The sequence below is a fragment of the Trachymyrmex septentrionalis genome, unplaced genomic scaffold (genome assembly GCF_001594115.1).
Source record: "Trachymyrmex septentrionalis isolate Tsep2-gDNA-1 unplaced genomic scaffold, Tsep1.0 scaffold98, whole genome shotgun sequence".
NCBI classification, from domain to species: Eukaryota; Metazoa; Arthropoda; class Insecta; order Hymenoptera; family Formicidae; genus Trachymyrmex; species Trachymyrmex septentrionalis.
Genome location: NW_017306171.1, coordinates 1,013,715 through 1,034,410, shown reverse-complemented (window position 1 = coordinate 1,034,410; position 20,696 = coordinate 1,013,715). Strand labels below are relative to the sequence as shown.

At 38.6% G+C, this 20,696-nt stretch overlaps 2 protein-coding genes across 2 annotated transcripts; both read left to right on the top strand.

Moving 5' to 3' along the window:
- The first annotated feature begins 2,515 nt into the window (after positions 1–2,515).
- LOC108756360 (fatty acid synthase-like) lies at positions 2,516–3,154 on the top strand. Its single transcript, XM_018500102.1, has 2 exons — positions 2,516–2,691; positions 2,886–3,154. Exons 1-2 carry the CDS (start codon positions 2,520–2,522, stop codon positions 3,152–3,154), a joined length of 441 nt encoding a protein of 146 aa, XP_018355604.1. The 5' UTR covers positions 2,516–2,519.
- A 383-nt stretch (positions 3,155–3,537) lies between these two features.
- LOC108756359 (fatty acid synthase-like) lies at positions 3,538–6,879 on the top strand. Its single transcript, XM_018500100.1, has 3 exons — positions 3,538–3,685; positions 4,123–4,599; positions 6,761–6,879. Exons 1-3 carry the CDS (start codon positions 3,538–3,540, stop codon positions 6,877–6,879), a joined length of 744 nt encoding a protein of 247 aa, XP_018355602.1.
- The last annotated feature ends 13,817 nt before the right edge of the window (positions 6,880–20,696 follow it).

The following is a 20,696-nucleotide window of genomic DNA, read 5'->3' as shown; positions in this document are numbered from 1 at the left end:
TAATAAATATAAAATTGCACTTGTCGTATCTGGATTCATGTTACTCTAAATATTCCTGAAAATAATCGACTATTATTAATAAAGCTAATAAAAATTGACAAGTTACCGAATAGTCAACTTTTGAATGGTAAATGTTCCACACTTTTTTGTTAACTTATTTAGGCTTTGCGAGAACTAAAAGATATTTTATGGTATCAATGCTCAATAAGTTAACAAAAAAAATGGAATGTAATTAAAAGTACAACATATAGAATGATCTGATATCTGAAAAGAAGCTCTTTTTGGAGTTCGCTCTAACTCGAAGGAGAAAATATTGCTTCCGCGGAGCCTTACTTGTTTATAGTAAATAGCTGTCTATAGTAAATAGCTGAACTAAATCTTAAATACAGGCTAATGCTCCGCCGCGTCGCTTTTTTATGTGGAAAGCTACATTTAATATCTTATTAAAAAATTTTTTACATTCTGTAAACAATATGATTTGCGTTTACAATAAATAACCTTCTGCCTCAATAAATGCATTAATACGTTATTCAGGCAAAACAACAAGTCATTAAAAAAATAGTTACAAAATGATTCTTAAAAGTCAGTTTTGAAAGGCACGATTCATCTTAATATACTGTTTTTAATCATTTTGACCTATTGTCCTACTTAAGTATTGACCGCTATTTTATACAATATTCATATATAAATTGAAATTTTTATTTTCGAAACATGAAACTTCAATTCCACATACATGTATCCCAATGAGGATACTTTATATTCTCCTTGTCTTTTCCTTTCTCTCTCTCTCTCTCTCTCTCTTTCTCTTTTTCTCTCTCTCTCTCTTTCTCTCTGTCTCTTAAACGGAAATGCTTTAAATTACATTAGCATAGAAGCAAAAACATTAACAAAACTTAAAAAAACATACGCTATCAGGCAAAAGTTTAGAATCACCTGTAAAATTTAGAAATATTCTAGTGAATATTGTTTAAAAATACGATTTACCTCTTACTTAATATTTTTTCTTAATTTAAAATAAATAGAAATTATATTTAGCATAATTATAATCTTATACACATATTTAATATAATAATATTATATTTTTAAATATTAAATAATATTTTAAACATGTTTTCAGAATATTAAACGTAAAATTTGAAAAATATTTTATTGAAATTATATAATATTAAATAATATTCTTGAAATATTAATAGATGGTTATATGTCCACTCTTGATAATATTACATGATTATTAAAAGTAACATTATTTACTGTTACTATAATATTATATGAACATTAAAAAGTGTCATAACAACATTTACTTTAATTTGTAAAACTGTTACATCGGTTCAGGTTAAATATATGTTTAAAGACTGAGAATAATTTTGGCGTGCAGTTGTAAGACTGGATAGGTACATAAAATAACATCGAAACGTTATTTAAACACAAGATGCAGCATATATTGATAAGACATTTTCGTTACTGGATTGTGAATTTAAACTGCACTTTAATATAAAAATAATTAATAATAATAAATATTTTAATAATATTTTAGGGATGTTAAAGAAAATATATCAAGAATATTTATTTTAAGTGGACATATAACATCCATAGAATACTCTCATAATATTAAAAGATATTATACAATGTTCTCCAAATATTATAATAACTTATTTTAATTTTTTAATATTTATACAATATTTTAAGAATATTTTGCGCCTATCGGGAATTAACACAGCATTGTTTAATTTCAACAAAAAAAAATGGTCATAAAGAGTTTCTTTCATAACTTAATTATGGACTATTTTTTAAGATAGACATCCCAGTAAGAAACATTTTGGAATATTTCAACATTGTAACATTGCTACAATGTTACTCAAATGTTCCAAAATGTTTCTTACTTACTGGGATAATGTGTATAGAGCGCGTTTCATTTGGCGTTTACAACATTTGCAAGCCTCATTTATCTTTGTTTAATATTTGATCAACAACAAGAATGTAATGATTCCAAGAGCGTTGCAAATATCAAGTGGAATGCAATCTCTCATCGGAAAAAGAAAAAATATATTATACATGTAACTAAATTGTTTAAATTAAATAGTAAAAAGAAGTGACTAAATAAGAATAATTATTTTTACAAAAAAAAAGTATTATTTTTAACCGGTGAATGGCATTGAAACCGTGAACATAATTAAATCGCTGAAAATATAATAATTAAATCACTTGAGATGTAAACAATTCTTGTCTGAACAGACTTTGCTTGGGTTACAGTATAGGTCAGATGGCATAAGTTTCCCTGGTATAAACGTATGCAACACTATAGTCGACGTTTTAATATTACAACAGTAGTCATTTAAGTTTATATAAAAAGTGCCTGTCGTTAAAAAGTTTAAACGCATTTCTTATCTGCAACTCAAACGATACTACAACAATATTATAAATATCAGGATCAGGTATATTGATTAGCATAAATAAAAAAAATAATAACATAAGATACACATAACATTTTTCTAGATTGTCTGACACACATAATAAAAACCATGGATGGCAAAGAAGCATATAGATCGTGGAATGATATTGATTTCGGCGAGGAGATCGTTATATCTGGTATTGCTGGCAGATTTCCTGGTTCAGATAACATGAATCATTTACGAGAAAATTTATTCAATAAAATTGATCTCGTTAAAGCAGATCATGGCAGATGGGAAAATGGTAAAAATTCAAATTCATAGTTATACGTTATACTTTTACATTTATGTATGATTGGTTGAGATAGAATATACCGCTTTTTCTGTATTAAATGTAATTACATACTTATTTGTTAGAGAAGTATACTAAAATTTCATCTAAAAAGATATAAAGAAGGAACATAATATCTTTATGTGAAAACATCTATCTTTCATTAGAGTATCCAGACTTATCAACGCGTATGGGAATAATTAACAATTTGGAAAAATTTGATGCGGATTTCTTTGGATTATCTTTCAAGCAAGCACACGTACTTATGCCCGAAGGGAGAATGTTACTGGAACATTCTTATGAAGCAATTATCGATGCAAGAATTAATCCAAAGCAATTACGAGGAAAAAATACTACTGTGATCATAGGCACATCTTATATTGAAACACAAGAGAAATTTCTATATGAGAATTATCAGTTAAAACAAAATTATTGATATAGTACATATAGGATGAATAATAAGCATACAATTACGAGAAGAATTAATTTGATAAATTCTTTTTATTTTAACTCATAAAAGTCATACAATTTCAATGACGAGAACAAAGATAATGATCATCCTTGAAGTTACTCAACTTAGAAAAAACTAATTTTATCAAAGAATATTATTTTCGATACTAAACGAATTATAAAAAATAAAAATTTTATATTCCATTTAATATTAAAAATAACAATCTCTAATATTATATTATTAATGATTCATCCTGCATAAATAAAGTAGAGATTACTAAATTTAGAATTCATATGCAAAAATTGTAAACGATAATGTTTTGTAAATAGTAAGACGATTTTCAAATCGTTGGATGCAGCAAATCTACAATGGCAAATGTGATTTCGTACTACTTAGATCTAAAAGGACCATCTTATACTGTCGATACAGCATGTAGTCTTTATGCCATGGCTCTTGGTTATCATTGTATTATGTCGGGAAAATGCGAAGACGCGATAATTGGAGCTGGAAATCTATGTTTGCATCCAATTATTAGTTTGCAATACGCTCGTCTTGATATTTTTATAATTTATTAATTTTAATTTATTAATTTTAATATTTTTACTTAAAATCTTAAATTCTTAATCTACTTACTAATAATAAGTTTTACGCTAGACGTAAAATTTAGTGGTTTGCACATCTCTAATTCACAAAAAAAAAATAAATTTTAACGTTGCGGAACTTGATAAAACATTTGTAATAAGATATTTTTCAAAACAGAATATTACTTTATAAAGAATAAAAGTATTAATATTTAATTATTTAATTTTTTAAATATAAATTAATTTAATAATGTGAGTGCAAAATATATATATAAAAAATGCGAAATATATTAAAAAATACTTATATTTATATGCATGCTTATATCCATATATATAATATATTACATGATTTTATATTACGAGTATATGTAGGTGTTTTATCACCTGAGGGTTATTGCAGACCTTTCGATTCCAATGGAAACGGTTATTCGCATAGCGAAACAGTGGCGATAGTATACCTTCAAAAGGCAAAAAATGCGAAGAGAATTTATGCTATATGTCCGCATATAAAATTAAACAACGACGGTTACAAAGAAGTAGGAATAACACATCCATCTTTGCTAATGCAAAGTATTTTACTAAAGGAATGTTACAATGAATGTGGAATACTGACATCTTGCTTGGATTACATTGAAACACACGGTACGGGTACCAAAGTTGGCGATTTGCAGGAAGTCACTGCTATCTGTAACAGTTTGTGTAAAAATAGAGAAACTCCATTAATGATCGGCTCCGTAAAATCCAATCTTGGTCATGGTGAACCTGCAAGTGGTTTTATTCAAATCGCTAAGGTAAAAGTGACTGCTATTTTTATTTATTACTATAGAATTTGCTTTTATTTTACGCACAGTGATTTTTCAATCATATACACATATACGTATATGAATAAACAAAAGACTTATTTTTTTGTAAAAATTATTCGATTTTATAAATCACAATATTGGCTGCGTTTCAGTTAACGTTTTACATCGCTCGTGGAATTTTTGTTTACCGAATATTAAACAAGGACAAATGATGCTCGCGTTGCGATTCGACATCAATTCTATTATCAATTCTGATTAGGATGGTAGCACATTTATACTACATGACTAAATAATCATTGACTTAATAACTATTAATAGTCATTAAGTCATATACTATCATCGTTACATTGATTTCAATGATAGTTGAATTTAATAAATGATTTTCTCAATATCATTTAATAAATCTTTGTATATACAATGGCTGCGTTTCACGCAACGCTCGCATCGTTTGTCCTTTTTTAAATAAAACTTTATTTAACTCAGAACTAATGTTACGTCCAAACTCCGAAAAATGGATTTAAAGAGAGAAGGGAGTAGAAAGGATGGAGCGTGGAAGGACGGTCAGACTCTTGTCTCGCAAGTATTTGCCCGGAAACAAGCACGTCGAGTCGAACGCACCCTTTTTATTGCTCGCTTCGGAAAATGGGTTAACGTCTCGTAAAGACGCTATGACACCTATTTCCTACGAGCGGTGCGATCGTCGGTCCGAATTTCGAGTCAGGGAAATCCCTTTAACTCGGGAATGGACCACGTGCGAGCTTGTTAGGGCAAGGTTTTAATGAATACGAGGTTTACTTGAGGGTTTTATAAGTGAACGAGAACGAGAAGAATAATTACTAACATTATTTATTGTTACTTGTCAAGAGATACGAATAACAGGCAGTTATATACCAGGTGTCCAAGTATGAAATGCGGATTTCTTTTCCAAAAAAAACACGTTAAATTCGGAAGAATGATAAAAAGAGCTTTGTTCAAAGTATGCTCCATTGCTAGTTACACATTTTTCCCATCTTTCGGGCAATTCGTGGATACCAGTAAAAATCTTCCCCCTTTGCCGCGAACCATTCATCGAGCCATTTTTTCACATCTTCGTACGAACCAAAGCGCTGCTCAGCAAGTGCGTGACCCATCGATGCAAACAAGTGGTAATCGGAAGGAGCCAAGTCTGGTGAGTAAGCCCCATGGGGTAGAACTTCCCAGCTGAGTGCTTCCAACGTATCGCGAACCGGTTTTGCCGTATGTGATGGAGCATTGTCATGAAGAAAAATGACTTTGTGTTGTCTCTTTTGGTATTCTGATCTTTTTTCAAGCAGCGAACGGTTCAAATCGATCAATTGTTGTTGGTAGCGTCCAGCATTAACCGTTTCACCAGGTTTTAACAGCTCATAATAGACCACACCCTTCTGGTCCCACCAAACACAGAGCATCGTCTTTCTGCCAAAGCGATTCGGTCTTGCGGTCGATGTGGATGGTGCGCCTGGGTCTACCCATGATTTTTTGCGCTTGGAATTCTCAAAATAAATCCACTTTTCATCCCCACTAACGATACGATGCAAAAACGACTTCCTTTTGTATCGTGCAAGCAAAATTTCACATGTGTTTTTGCGCCTCTCCATCTGCCTGCCGTCCAACTCATGCGGTACCCATCTTCCGGTCTTCTGAATCTTTCCCATCTCTCGTAGGCGATTGGAAACAGCTTGTTGACTAACGCTCAATTGCTCTGCGAGTTGTTTTTGTGTTTGTGAATCATCTTTGTCCAACAATGCTTGCAATTCCACATCTTCGTACCTTTTTGGCGGTTTTCCGTATTCCTTGTCTGCAACATCGAAGTCACCGCTTTTAAAATGCCGAAACCATCGTTCACACGTATCTTGCGATGGAGCATGTTCACAATAAGCTTCTCGAAGTAATCGGTATGATTCAGCTGCAGTTTTCTTCAAATAAAAACAAAAAATTAATGATGTCCGCGAATGCTCTTTGTTTGGAATAAATTTCGACATATCGAACACAGCAACACAACACTATGCAAATACTTTCAATTTATCACTCGTGCGCGTCTGACACTTGTTGATGGCACTTCAAAATGGCATAACAGTCAAATCTTTATACCACACACTGCATTGATGCGCCATCTGTTTTCTCAAATCCGCATTTCATACTTGTACACTTGGTATATGCATCTAATCTCGCATCTCATTGTGTTGTAGTTTGCGCATATCGGGTATTCTCCACCCTCACCATTATCGTTATCGATGTCATTATTGTTATTGTCACCACGCACTACGTCAACGGTTTCAACCACGTCGCGGTGCGGACGTTTCCGTAAAATCACGCGTTTCAGAAATTCATTTATGTCTCACACTTCGTACGAACCTTCGGGAATTGTAATTTCCGCGTCATCTTTGGCAAAATAAAATTTGTTGTTCGATTTATTCATTTTCGATATCATGTAATAAGTCTCAAAAATCGTCAGACCGAGCTCGTAATCGCCGTCACTCAAATCTATGGCGGGAAAGTAGTTCGCTGCGAGGACCGGTGCTCTTCCCGCTCAGCGTAAGCGTCAGCGACATGACGAAAAAATTGTTCGATAATACTGAGATTTCACAGCATTTCGTCGAGTTTTTTAAATTCACGTGCGTGTACCGTTTGTAGAAACCGCAGACACGTCTATCCGCAGAAGCTCTGATCATACGATAGGACGTATGATTGTACTCTATTGTCGTAGCACCATTCCCGAAATATCGCACCAGTTCCTTGGGAGGTCGAAGATTACCGAAACTGTCAAAATATACGACGCGGTTGTTTCTCTTCGCATACGCTTAGTGAATGCCAGGCCCCGTCGCATCGTCTAGATTGACGATACCGCTTTCGTTTTGACGCGCACCGCTTGTCGATAACGTGTTACTCATGAAAACGTCTCTAAAGTATGGTATGCGCATTCGTCTCGCGAGCTCGTTTAATTGCACATTAGTAGTTGCGCCAGACGGCATTTTTATTGTCTCATTGGCGTTTTTTTTTTCTTTGCAGCCTATCCATGTTTGTACGGGCCGAGATACAGTTCGCGTCCGTATTTGTACGGAGCGAGATACCGTCCGCGGTCCCTGTTCCATCGCGCGGTCGTGACGTTGCAGCTCTTCGAGATGGCGTCACGCGTCTTTGTTGTCATTTACCGCTTTTGCCACGCTGGCCGCTCCGCCGATCAAAGACTCGAGCGCGCCAACATTGGCAGAAACGGTAACGCACCGCCTTGTTTCGCCGTTGGAAGTATCCACGTTTTCGTCGCGTTTTTCCTCGTCGTCGTCTTCTTCTTTAATGCCCATGTCGATCTTGGTTTTGGTTTTCATCGCTGTCCAGATGGCAGCAGCGGCGGCTCTCTCGCTAAGAGCCAAATCACTCGCGGTAATGCGTTTCTGCACTTTCTCGGCTAGTATATTTTCTGCCGCGTGTCTGTCGGTGAGATTGTTGTTGTGCAAATGCGCAATGTCGTGTTATCGACACGTTACGTCCAGCGGATTTATGCCCGCGTCACTCTAGCTAATCGCTTCGAAAGCCGAGTGCCCGGGCCGCAAAACTAGTAGCCCGAAATATGTAACTCGAAAGGAAGCGCGTTTACCGCTTGATTCAACAGACTGCCGCTACAGTTCACGACATTCGCTACAGTTCTTTATCTTAGGTGCGGGAATGTCGATGTGCGTTTGCTGCCACGACTGATTGTAATGCTTGTCGCAGCGACGATAGGTTCGAACCTCCGAATCTGCCTTCACGTGTTCCGGAAGCTTGTCCCTGACGTATTCGATGTAATCGCCGTACACGCGTAATACGACCTTTGGTATATATGCAACTGCTCGGCGCTTAAGTCTCGAATATCGGAAGGATGACCCATTACGAGATACATTTTGCTACTGCGCGATTTGCGGGATTCGCACGTCTTTAAATAGTCGTTCGAGAGCGCACAGCCTGTAGTGTGGGCATGAAATTCGTGCTGCAATCGCTGACGATACGCGTCACGAACTGCGACGCGAAATCGCGAATGATGGGGGGGGGGGCAGCACGGAGAAGCGCAAGCACGGCGAAATACTGCCGAGTACTATACGCGTGATCATTTGCGGCCCGTCGAATTGTGGTAAAACCAACGTTCTCATAAGCTTATTCGAGAACCTAATCGGTGTATGTTTCGAGAACGTGTATTTCTATTCGAAATCCCAAAGTATCGATATCTCGAAAATTTGTTTACGTCTATCGATGAAATCGGCTACTTTACGTTCTTCAACAACAGCGACGTCGTTCCACCGAGTGAGATGTGCCTAAATTTTATTTTTATCTTCGATGACGTGGCATGCGACAAGCAGGATGCGGTGAGAGAATACTTTGTGATGAATCGTCACGCGAACGTCGACTGCTTCTATCTCTGTCAGACGTACGCGAGAATACCTAAACATCTGATACGCTACAACGCGAACCTTCTGATCCTGTTCAAACAGGATAGTACCAACTTCAAACACGTTTACAACGATCATGTGAATACCGACATGTCGTACGACGAATTTTGCGCGTTGTGCCGCGGCTGTTGGCAACAAAAATATGAATTTGTAGTGATAGACAAAGACAGTGCGCTCACAAATGGACGATACAAAAAAGGATTTAACGAGTTCGCGATACCATAACGCGATCAGTCGTTGTCGATACTTAGAGACAAACATGGCAGATGTGCGCGAGCGTAAAAAAATCACGAGGGCAATTGAGAAGACGAGCGAGTCGATCCGCAAGAAACATCGCTCTCTGAAGACTGATAGAATCGAGGAGGGCATCGCGTTGGACAGACATTTTACACATCTTATCGAGCCGCTGCGACTTTTCGCTAACAGCCCCGGCGTGCGTGCGACAAAGAGAGAGTTGCGCGACGAAGATACAGCGTCCGTCCATAAACATGAGAGGAAGAAGGAAGAAAAACAAGAGAAGAGAGAAGAAGCGAGCGAGACATTCGAGCGTTCCACGACTCTGCAAATCCAATGATCGATCATACGATGATGTACAATCAATAACCTCCCCATAATCCACCCCACGTTCTAAAATCGTACCGACGATAGAGTCGTTGAAGAACGTTTTCGAAACGACGGAAGACTTGCTAGCGACGAAGGTTCAAAATCAGCTGCAAACGTCGGAAGGTCGAGAGGAGTTACGAGCCGGCTTGGGCTCGCTAGGTCAAAAGTACGTCGAGACTGTCCTGAGAGGAGCGAAGATAAAGAGAGCGATATACGAGGTCTGGCCATTAAATAACGAGACTGCTTATGAAAAAGAGTTTTATTTTAAAAATTATTCTACATTTGAATGCTCCCCTTCAATTTACTCCCCTCCCCTCGCCACACACCGTTCCATTCGTTTTTTCCATTGGTCAAAGCAATGCTGGAAGTCTTCTTTTGTAAGAGCATTTAGGAGCTCCGCCGATTTTCGCTTCACCTTTTCCATCGACTCGAACCGGGTTCCTTTTAAGGCAGACTTGATCTTCGGAAACAGGAAAAAGTCACAGGGTGCTAAATCAGGCGAGTACGGCGCGTGTTCGAGCACTGGAGTGCCTCTAGCGGCTAAATAACGCTTCACAGACAGCGCGTTATGGGCAGGTGCGTTGTCCTGGTCCAAGATCCACGACTTGTTTTTTCCACAACTCCGGCCGTTTCTTACGATCTCACTCTCGCAGTGTTGCCAAAACTGTCAAATAGTAAGTTTGGTTTACAGTTTGACCCTCTGGAACCCATTCAGTCATCATGATGCCGTTAATGTCGAAAAAAACGATTAGCATGGCTTTAAATTTTGATTTCGACATCCTTGCTTTTTTCATTCTTGGCGATGCAGGAGTTTTCCAGTGCATGGATTGCCGCTTAGTTTCAACATCATGTTGGAATATCCAGGTTTCATCGCAAGTGATGATGTTTTCCATCAATTCAGGCTCTTCATCTAACCTCTCAAGAAAATCTGAGCAGATCTGTTGACGGACGAGCTTTTGGTCAGGGGTCAAATTTTTTGGGACCAACTTCGCACAGACTTTCTTCATGTTTAATTCGTCATGTAAAATTTTTTTGACAGTTTCTTTATCGGCGTTTACAGTCTCAGCAATCATCCGAATGCTCATACGACGATCTCCGCGCACAATTTCATTGATTTTGGTCACTGTTTGCGGAGTTGAAACAGAGACAGGTCGACCTGGACGTTGGTCATCTTCGGTGCTCTCTCGGCCTTCAGAAAACCGTTTATACCATTCGAAAACACGCGCACGAGATAGAGAATTCTCACCATAGGCCTCTTTCAACAACTTATAGCACTCAGTCGGAGTTTTTTTTAATTTAACGAGAAATTTCACATTGATCCGTTGCTCGTGTTTTTCGTCACACATTGTTATCGGCACGAGAAAAAAACAAGTTCGTTTCTAACCTCTATAGAAAAAATACTACTACTGCGACAAAAACGTGTTTTCGTACTGGAATAGTAGACACTTCCAGCTATCCAACGCTGCATTCGTTTCCCACCCTACCCCTCTAGGACGCCTTCTGCGCGCGCAGTCTCGTTATTTAATAGCCAGACCTCGTAGATCACGTGTACGGCGTTTACCTACACAAGGATGGGCTGATGTTTGGCAATAAACGTTTCGATGTGGATGACGCGGACAACATAATTATCGACGGCGTACAATACGCCGGTACACCTGGTCTTTGATTTTCCGAATTGATTTTTAAGAGAATTCCCGACGATGTCCTCTGCACGGAAAACAATATGCACAAATACAAGAGCATGCTGTTGTTGACCAACGCGCACAACACAAGTACCATTTGCATGGTCGATTATTGAGCAACAGAGGATACAAGTACAAACACGTAATCGCGCCGTTGATGTCGCACCCAAGAAACAGAAGAAGAAATCTGGAAAGGGATTACCTCACGCAATGACATTGAATGACTTCGCGATTGATTACGTGCACTGAGATAATCCCAACGAGCTGGTGGATCGCTGGTGGATGCGAAGCAATGAGCAGGCAACAACGCTCACGACAACGAGATGCTGTCAATCATCGAGGAACTTTGCGAAGCCGGTCTTATTATAAATTAAATCGCGTATCCATAAAACTAGTCAATCAAGTGATACCAGCGAGAAAAATACATTATTTTCTTATACTCTGTATATTACACGTCGAATCATATAAAAAAAATCTGATGAAAAGAGAGAAAAAATTAGCTCCGAGAGACGTCGGCTCGTTGAGGAATTGCACTCTCCGACGAGAAAAAATTTTCCGCGAAGGCGCGTCATAATCCGTGTAGTATATGTAGGTACTAGTAACAATTTATTTTTCTCTCCGCGCAGCGCTACGAAGAGAACGTGCTAAGAAAAACAAAGGGGGACTCTCGTCCGACCGTTCATTCCTTTGTGATGGCAAGGCCAGTGACCACTTATTATTTTTATTTTTATTCAGCTACTTTTTTTGCAAATATATTACCTCAAAGTGATACGATTTCTTGTTTATCGCGAGACTTATTCTGGATATATTACATTGGCGACGAGGAAAATTGGTAATATCCTTATTAAAAATCAAGAGAGCTTATTAAGAAGTAATTCTAAGTGTGGATCGAGAAAAACAAAATGTCGACAACAGATTTATTAAAATTGCAAAAAAAATTAGAGGAATGAGAAAGAATTTTGGCAAAAAGAGCGAAGCAACAAGAACATCAAAGAATACAGTTAGCAATGGAGAGTCAGTAAATAGCAAAAGTAAGAGCAGAATTTGAAGCGGCTAGAAAAGAAGAACCACGTGGCACAGGAACCATAATAAAAGAAACCATTGTTAGAGGGACCTTTGGCAATATATCCGAATTTTCAATGAAGGAAAATTGGACGAGATGGTTCGAAAGATTAACACACTACTTCTCAGGTGATGTGCCGAAAGAAAAGCAAGTATCGCTTTTTATTAATGGGTAGGATATGAACTTCTTTACAATTTGTGCTCACCGGAAAATCCAGCAAATCTTTCATTGGAAATCTTTCATTGGTCTTGCAGAGATTATGCAAAAGCATTTGCAACCGCAGTCAAGTGTAATAGCGCAGCGTTATAAATTCAAGTAATGCAAGCAGATGGAAGGAGAGGACATTAAAACATATTTAGCCAAGCTTAAAAAATTATTAGCTCATTGCCAGTTTGGGGAGCAATTGGAAATCCACATTCGAGACCAATTCGTATGGGGGCTGACCCCTGAGCTCACTGCTTCTCAGTGAGAAAATCAGGAAGAGATTACTGGAAGAATAACATTTGACGTATGTGTGTGTGCCAGAACGATGGAAATTAGCGCAATCATGGAAATAAACGGGAAGCGGCAGATATGGCGAGTGCGGCAAGCAACAAAGAAAGCGAACTCAATTTTATGGGTAAGGAAAGGAAAAGGGTAATCTGTTTTTGTTGTGGGAAAAAGGGTCACATATCGAAAAATTGTCATTTTAAGAGTTATGCATGTAACGCGTGCGGAAAAGGGTCATTTAGTGATTGTCTGTAAAAGTAAAGAATCTAATAGAGAGGGGAAAAACCAGAAACAAGAACAAGCGGAGAATAAGACTAAAAATGTAGTAAAAAGTCCGAATCATTATTTAGAAGAATCCGGAAACGATAATGACAGCATAAATAACGTGTATTATAAAAAGGATACAGATAATAGTGAAATGCTAGATAACGTAAAACCACTTAAAGTTAGTCTTAGAATAGGAAACAAAGCGCTTGCGTTCGAAATTGATACTGGATCGCCGATATCTGCAATATCACAGAGAGATTTCGAGAAATTTAAGCCGTATGAAAATGCAATCATGACGAGAACTTCACGTAATTTTAGACCATATACAGGGGACTCGATAATTCTTCTCGGTATTTTAAAAGTTAAAGTACAATAGAATTTAAGAATAAGAAACGGGAACTTGAATTATTTGTATTACCAGGTAGAAGCACGCCGATAGTAGGTAGGAATTGGCTTCAAAGCCCTAGAGATTATGCAGTTCAAAAAACCAATAGAAAAGTTATCAATTTAAGTAGTGAGCGAAGAACCTAAAGATATTAGTAGTAGATTCAAGTCACTTTTTTCTAGAAAACTGGGGCATTATACCAAAAAAAAATTTAAGTTACATCTTAAAGATGATGCCAATCCAGTATTTTGCAAAGCAACACCAGTGCCTTTCGCGTTAAAAGAAAAAGTCGAAAAAGAAATTGATCGTTTATTAAAAGGAGGGGTTCTAGAAGCAGTTGAAAATATTGAGTGCGCAACGCCCATTGTAGCGGTTCCAAAAGCGAACGTTTATGCGGAGATTATAAAGTAATACTTAACTCACACTTACAGGTGGATAAGTACCCAATTCCGGCAGTATCAGATTTACTCACAAAGTTAAGGGGAGGGGGGGGGGTACGATATTTACAAAGTTAGATTTAGCGCAGGCCTATCAGTAGAGTTAGATGAAGAATCAAAATCATTAACAACTCATAAAAGTTTATTTAGAAGTAATCGTTTGAGTTTCGGAATAGCATCAGCACCTGGCTTGTTCCAACGCGAAATGGAAAAAATATTTTAAGACTTAAAAAAGGTCACAATATTCTTCGATGATTTAATGGTTACAGGAACTATAAGGGAAGAGCATGATCAAAATATAACGGAAGTTTTACAGAGGTTGCAAAATTGTGGATTAATGTTAAGTAAAGATAAATGTGCATTTGCACAAGACAGTATTGAATTTTTAGAATTCGAATTAAGCGACAAGGGCATTCGAGCTTCAAGCAGGAAAGTTGACACAATTGTAAATATTAAAAAATCTGAGAACTTTACACAGCTCAAGTCATTTTTAGGGTATGATTAATTAATTATTCCAAATTCATTAAAAATTATGCGGACAGATAGGGCCGCTATACGAACTTCTTAAAAAGAATAAGAAATGAGTTTGGACAAGAGAACAAGAATTAGCTTTTAGAAAGCTAAAAAACATCTAGCATCGCGGAAAATTTTAATACACTATGATACGGAAAGACTACTTAAAATTACGTGTAATCTCTTATAGGGTTAGGGGCAGTTTTGTCACATATTCTGCCGGATGGATCGGATAGGCCAATAGCGTTCGCCTCTAAAATATTATCAAGTTCACAAAGAAATTACTCTCAACTTGACAGAGAAGCATTAGCTCTAGTATTTGGAGTGAAAACATTTCACCAGTATGTTTACGATCGTAATTTCATATTAGAAACGGATCATAAATTTAATGTACATTTTTGGACCAAAGAAAGGAATTCCGCAAATGGTAGCTAGTCGAGTACAAAGATAGGCCGTATTTCTAGCAGGATATGACTTTAAAATTAAACACATTAAGGGACAGGATAATGGGCCTGCTGACAGTCTATCGAAAATTGGTAGGGAGGATATTAACAAGTCAATTGAAATAGAAGAGTCAGAGGAATATATATATTGGTGTACAACTTTGCTTCCGCCGTTTTTTTTCCGAAATTCGAGGCTTTATTGTAAAAAACTGGTTATATATGTATTTATGATTCAAAGTATTGTCCATCGCTGGCCACTACTTTCTCCCATCTTTCGGGTAGCGTACGAATTCCGCGTCGAAAAAACTGGTCATCTTTTGAGGCTATCCACGAATCGATCCAATTTTTTACTTCTTCATAAGACCGGAAGTGTTGGTCAGCCAGGCCGTGTGCATTGATCGAAACAAGTGATAGTCAGAGGGAGCAACATCTGGAGAATACGGCGGGTGGGGTAGGACTTCCCATTTCAACGTTTCCAAGTATGTCTTGACCATTTTCGCAACATGGGGTCGAGCATTGTCATGCTGCAAAATCACTTTATCGTGTCTCTCGTTGTATTGCGGCCGTTTGTCTTTCAATGCTCGGCTCAAACGCATCAATTGCGTTCGATACCGATCGCCTGTGATTGTTTCAGTCGGTTTTAACAATTCATAATACACTACGCCGAGCTGGTCCCACCAAATACAGAGCATGACCTTGGAGCCGTGAATATTCGGTTTGGCCGTCGACGTGGAAGCATGGCCGGGAACTCCCCATGATTTTCTGCGCTTGGGATTATCGTAATGAACCCATTTTTCGTCCCCAGTCACAATGCGATGCAGAAATCCCTTCCGTCTTTGCCTTTCAAGCAGCTGTTCACAAGCAAACAAACGCCGTTCAACATCTCTCGGTTTCAATTCGTACGGCACCCAATTTCCTTGCTTCTGAATCATTCCCATGGCTTTGAGGCGTTTTGAAATGGCTTGTTGAGTCACTCCCAATGATCGTGCCAATTCTTCTTGATTTTGACACGAGTCTTGCTCAAGTAATGCCTCCAATTTTGCAACCTTCTCTCTTCCACCGCTATGCCGGTCTTCGACGTCAAAATCACCGTTCTTGAAGCGTTGAAACCACTCACGACACGTTCTTTCACTAATAGCGGCCTCACCATAAGTATTTGAGAGCATTCGATGAGCCTCAGCCGCAGATTTCTTCATATTGAAGCAGAAAATTAAAACCTTCCGCAAATGACGAGAATTTGGCTTGTAAACTGACATTTTCAATCGAGAATAACTTTATGATGCAGACACAAATCGACTAATGTTTCTATGGGGTTATGTTGACAGATGCCCAAGTTTATTGTATGACGTCTATGATCTATTTATTTCGACCACCACTTACCGCTAAAGCCATCTATAGGAAAACGGCGGAAGCAAAGTTGTACACCTAATATTTAAAAATAATCGGGGAAGAGGTACAAAGTGTAGATTGTAAACTCGTTCGTAGGGAAACAAGCAAAGATGCAATTTTGAGGAGAGTTCGAGATTTTGTAATGCAGGAGTGGCCGGATAGAGTGGACGATTGCCTGAAGTCCTTCTATAATCGTAGATTAGAGCTATCTTTGGAAGAAGATTGCGTAATGTGGGGATACCACATTGTTATTCCACAGTTTGAGAGCCGATTTATTAGAAGAGTTTCATGGAGCTCATCTCGGGATAGTTAAAATGAAGGCGTTAGCTCGTCTTATTTCTGGTGGCCTGGTTTAGATAGGGACATTGAAGAAATAACTAAGACATGTAAAGGGTGCTTAGAGAATGCAGACGATCCCCCAAAGGCTTCGTTACATGTATGGAAATGGCCACAGGGGCCAAACCGTCGCATACATCTAGATTTTTGCGGACCAATTAGCGGTCATATGTACCTTGTGATAATCGATGCGTACTCGAAATGGATTGATATTAAGGAAATGTGCGATATCTCGTCGGAATCTGCGATTAGAGCTTTAAAAGAATATATAAGCATATGGGGACTGCCACATCAAATTGTTACGGATAATGGGCCGGCATTTGCGAGCGAGCAGTTTCAAGAGTTTCTATTGCATAACGCTATTAAGCATACGAAAATTGTACCGTATCACCCTGCGTCTAACGAAATGGCGGAGAATGCTGTGCGCACTTTAAAAAAAAAAATTTTAAGTATTGCTTAGAGATAATACGAGACATGATGCTTTACATAAATATTTGTTTTATTATCTCTCGCTCGACACTACATTGTACAACAGAAAAGACATCAGCGGAATTGCACTTAAACAGACGTTTGAGAACGAGATTAAATATTATAAACCCGATATTAGAAGTAGAATTGAGCAGAAACAAAGTGATCAGCAACGTTTTTTTAAGAGCAATCGTACAGTTATTTTTGGAATTAACGATTCAGTGATAGCTAGAGATTATAGGACAAAATCGTGGAGACAGGCAACAATTATTCAGCAAACTAGCCCAGTTACTTATAATGTTAAAACTGATGACGGACGTTTCTGGAGACGTCACATTGATCAACTGCGGACATGTAATCTGCGTTCACCGGGGTCTAATTCGATTAAGAGCTCAGAACTATCGAAAGATAGTGTTACATCGGATAAACAAATTTCTTTAACCCCTAGTATTATATAAGAGATAACTTAGATAAGGGGGGAGCATTGTTGACTAATTGTAATGTTAGCGACGATCAGGTCACTACGAACAGTGATATAAGCGCTTGCCGTCAGGGCGAAATAATTGCAGCGAAACCTAGGAAAACCGGAAGTACCCACTGAAGTGGGAAGGTGCTCAAGCCGAAATCCGAAACCTAGGCAAATCTTAGATTTATAAATTTGTATTTTCTTTTTTATGTTGTTTTCAATTTAAGCGTGGAGGAGATTGTAGTGTATGTAGATAGCGCTACTAGTAAAAATTAATTTTTCTCTCCGCGCAGCGCTGCTAAGAGGACATGCTAAGAAAAGCGAAGAGGGACTCTCGCCCGTTCATTCCTTTGTGATGACAAGGCCAATGACCACTTATTATCTTTATTTTTATTCCGCTACTTTTTTTGCAAATATATTACCTCAAAGTGATACAATTTCTTGTTTGTCGCGAGACCTATCCTGGATATATTACAGTCCTTAGATACGACGATCTGTGACAGGCTGATATGGTTGAGATGCGCCCGTACTCGGGCTTCAACAGAGGCCACTACGTACTCACCGTCATCTATGTGTTGAGCAAGTACCGCTCAAGAGCAAGGGTAGAAGCAAGACGGCTAACGCTATCGCTGAGATCGTTCCAGACAGTGGAAGATGTCCAAAAAATTTACAAACAGATATGGGGAAAGAATTTTACAATGCCGATGTACAGAAAATCTTAAAAAAACACAACATTAATCACTATTCCACGTATTCGACGTTGAAAGCATCAGTGGTCGAGCGGTTCAATTGCACGCTCAAATACGATATGTGGAAGATGTTTACACTTAACGGCAATTACAAGTGGGTCGACGAGCTGCCACGTCTCGTGTCAGATTACAACGCGCGCAAGTATCGCACCATCGGCATGCGACCCACCGACGTAACTTCCGCGATCCCCAAAAGACTCTTGGGCACAGTGTACAGCGTGATAAAGATAGCGGATCCTGCAAAATTCGAACTAGACGATTCGGTACGCGTGAGCAAGTACAAGACAATTTTTGAGAAAGGTTACACATCAAATTGGACCACCGAGGTACGATCGTTAAGGTGCAGCGTCCCAATCCCGTAACCTATCTACTCGAGAACTATCGTGGAAAATCCGTCGCTGGAGCGTTCTACAAGCACAAATTGCATCGCGCTACTCATCCGGACGTGGAGAAAGTGTTGCGCAGGAAGGGCGACAAAGTGTACGTCAAGTGGTTGGGATTCAATGGATCGCACAATTCATGGATACACATAAACAATGTTATTTGATAAAATTTTAATTGATATATTTTGTATACATATAACAAATATAACAATATAAGTATAGAAACGTATAAAATATTTTTTTATTATCCTTTTCATTTTTCGTTTTAGAGTATTGTTACGTCTGCCGGACTCGCACAACTCTTTTCTTTCGTGGAGATCTGGAATTCGTCGAGACACTAAAATTTTTTTCTTCTTTCCTTTTTTCTACACTAAAAACTAAAGCGAGGAATCCGGTGTCTCCTCGTAAATGTCGCTTCGAGATAGACTAAATTAATAATAAATACGTATTGAAAGCGTAAGACCGACGCCAAGATTAACGGTCAAGTCGCAGACGATTCTCGCAAATCCGTAATTACAAAAATCTAAGAAACGGCACGCGACGTTCAGGGATAGATTCTGGGTGGTCTCGTGGCGACGATGCATGCGCGCCTCCTTGGCGCACGAGACGTGCGTTTTCCCATAAATCTTAAGATCATAAAATTTTGGAGGACACTTTCCCATACTACAGATTCCTGTCAATATCCTTTCCTTCCCCAAAATCTTGACCAATCCGAGAGCAAAGGAAAATCCTACTACTAGCTAACAAAACTTATTCCACCAATCCGAATTTGAATAATCTGAGGCGATTAGTATAAAAATCGCGGTTCCGCGGCCCTCGTTGATTTTTCTCCAAGTTTTAAGAGGCTACACTTGTCGCGCGATTTTCTTCTAAGTTTCGAGAAGCTACACTTGTGATTTTTCTCTAAGTTTCAAGAAGTTGTCGCGATTCAAAAGGTTCCATCCGATTTTCGAAGCTCTCTCTCTCTCGCCAATAGAGTCAGTGCGTTTATTTGAATCGACGGCATTCTCAGTGCATCTCAAGACCAACGGCGTTCCTTGATCGGGGGGGAGTCCGACGAATCTGAGCCACAACATATTACGACCGACGCCACCTTCTTCGCGTTTTTTGCGCCATCCTACATATCGCCACCTCAGCAGTAAGTTTTAGTTTCATTACATTGGGTGATCCCTCCCCTTCTTTCCCTTCTCTTTTTTCGTCTTTTTGGGACCTCACTTTAAAGATTAAAATTTTAGTGCGTTTGCGCCGTTTGTTTGCCCCTCGTCGCCGCCGCTTAACGGGAATCAGCCGATCGCGCCGACTCGCTGCCCGTGCCCGGGTTAACAACGCGATAAATCCGCGAAATCAACCTATAATTCATCAGTCCAGGAACAAACAAATTCCGCCCGTATAGTTACCTCTTACAACACTCTCCCCACCCCTTGAAATTTCTTACTCCCCTATCTCCAATCCGTCTCTGGTTTTTACGGCAGATTTTCCAAACCAATCCAATGGCTACTCTCCCGCTGGGCACCTTCCTCTCCTTTTTCATGCCCAGCAGTTATTAAAATACAGACCTATTTTACCCCCTCCAATGAAGACTAGGTAATTGTGAGGATCCGATGGCCTGTTTTCGGTCCCTATACCATCTCTTATCCTCCTAGAGCCTTTCTCTCTCCAATCCCATGATCCTACGCAGTATTAATTTTCCCCTCCTCCTTTCAAATTTTTTCTATCCAAAATAACATCTGCATTCCGAGATCCTACACACGCACGCACGCACGCACGCACGCACGCACGCACGCACGCACGCACGCACGCACGCACGCATGTATAAATCTGTACACATAATTATGAAAATTGTATTGTTCTTATTGTATTTATTTTCCTTTTTTATTTCTATTCAAAAATGTGTGATCAATATTGTTTTTTTTATATATTATACCATTATTAAATTAACTCCCCAGTAGTCTTTATTCAAATATAACCTCTCCTCGTATTCTTAAGTTCTCCCGCGTTTGCACTTCGCCCTCTCCTCGGTCACTTAGATTA

Excerpts from the sequence above, each read along its gene's own strand:
- LOC108756359 (XM_018500100.1), top strand. The coding sequence starts at position 3,538 with ATGGCAAATGTGATTTCGTACTACTTAGATCTAAAAGGACCATCTTAT. Across the intron at positions 3,686-4,122 it reads AATTGGAGCTGGAAATCTAT|GTGTTTTATCACCTGAGGGT; the intron begins GTTTGCATCCAA and ends GAGTATATGTAG. Across the intron at positions 4,600-6,760 it reads TTGCTTTTATTTTACGCACA|TTTGCGCATATCGGGTATTC; the intron begins GTGATTTTTCAA and ends ATTGTGTTGTAG.
- LOC108756360 (XM_018500102.1), top strand. The coding sequence starts at position 2,520 with ATGGATGGCAAAGAAGCATATAGATCGTGGAATGATATTGATTTCGGC. Across the intron at positions 2,692-2,885 it reads TCATGGCAGATGGGAAAATG|AGTATCCAGACTTATCAACG; the intron begins GTAAAAATTCAA and ends ATCTTTCATTAG.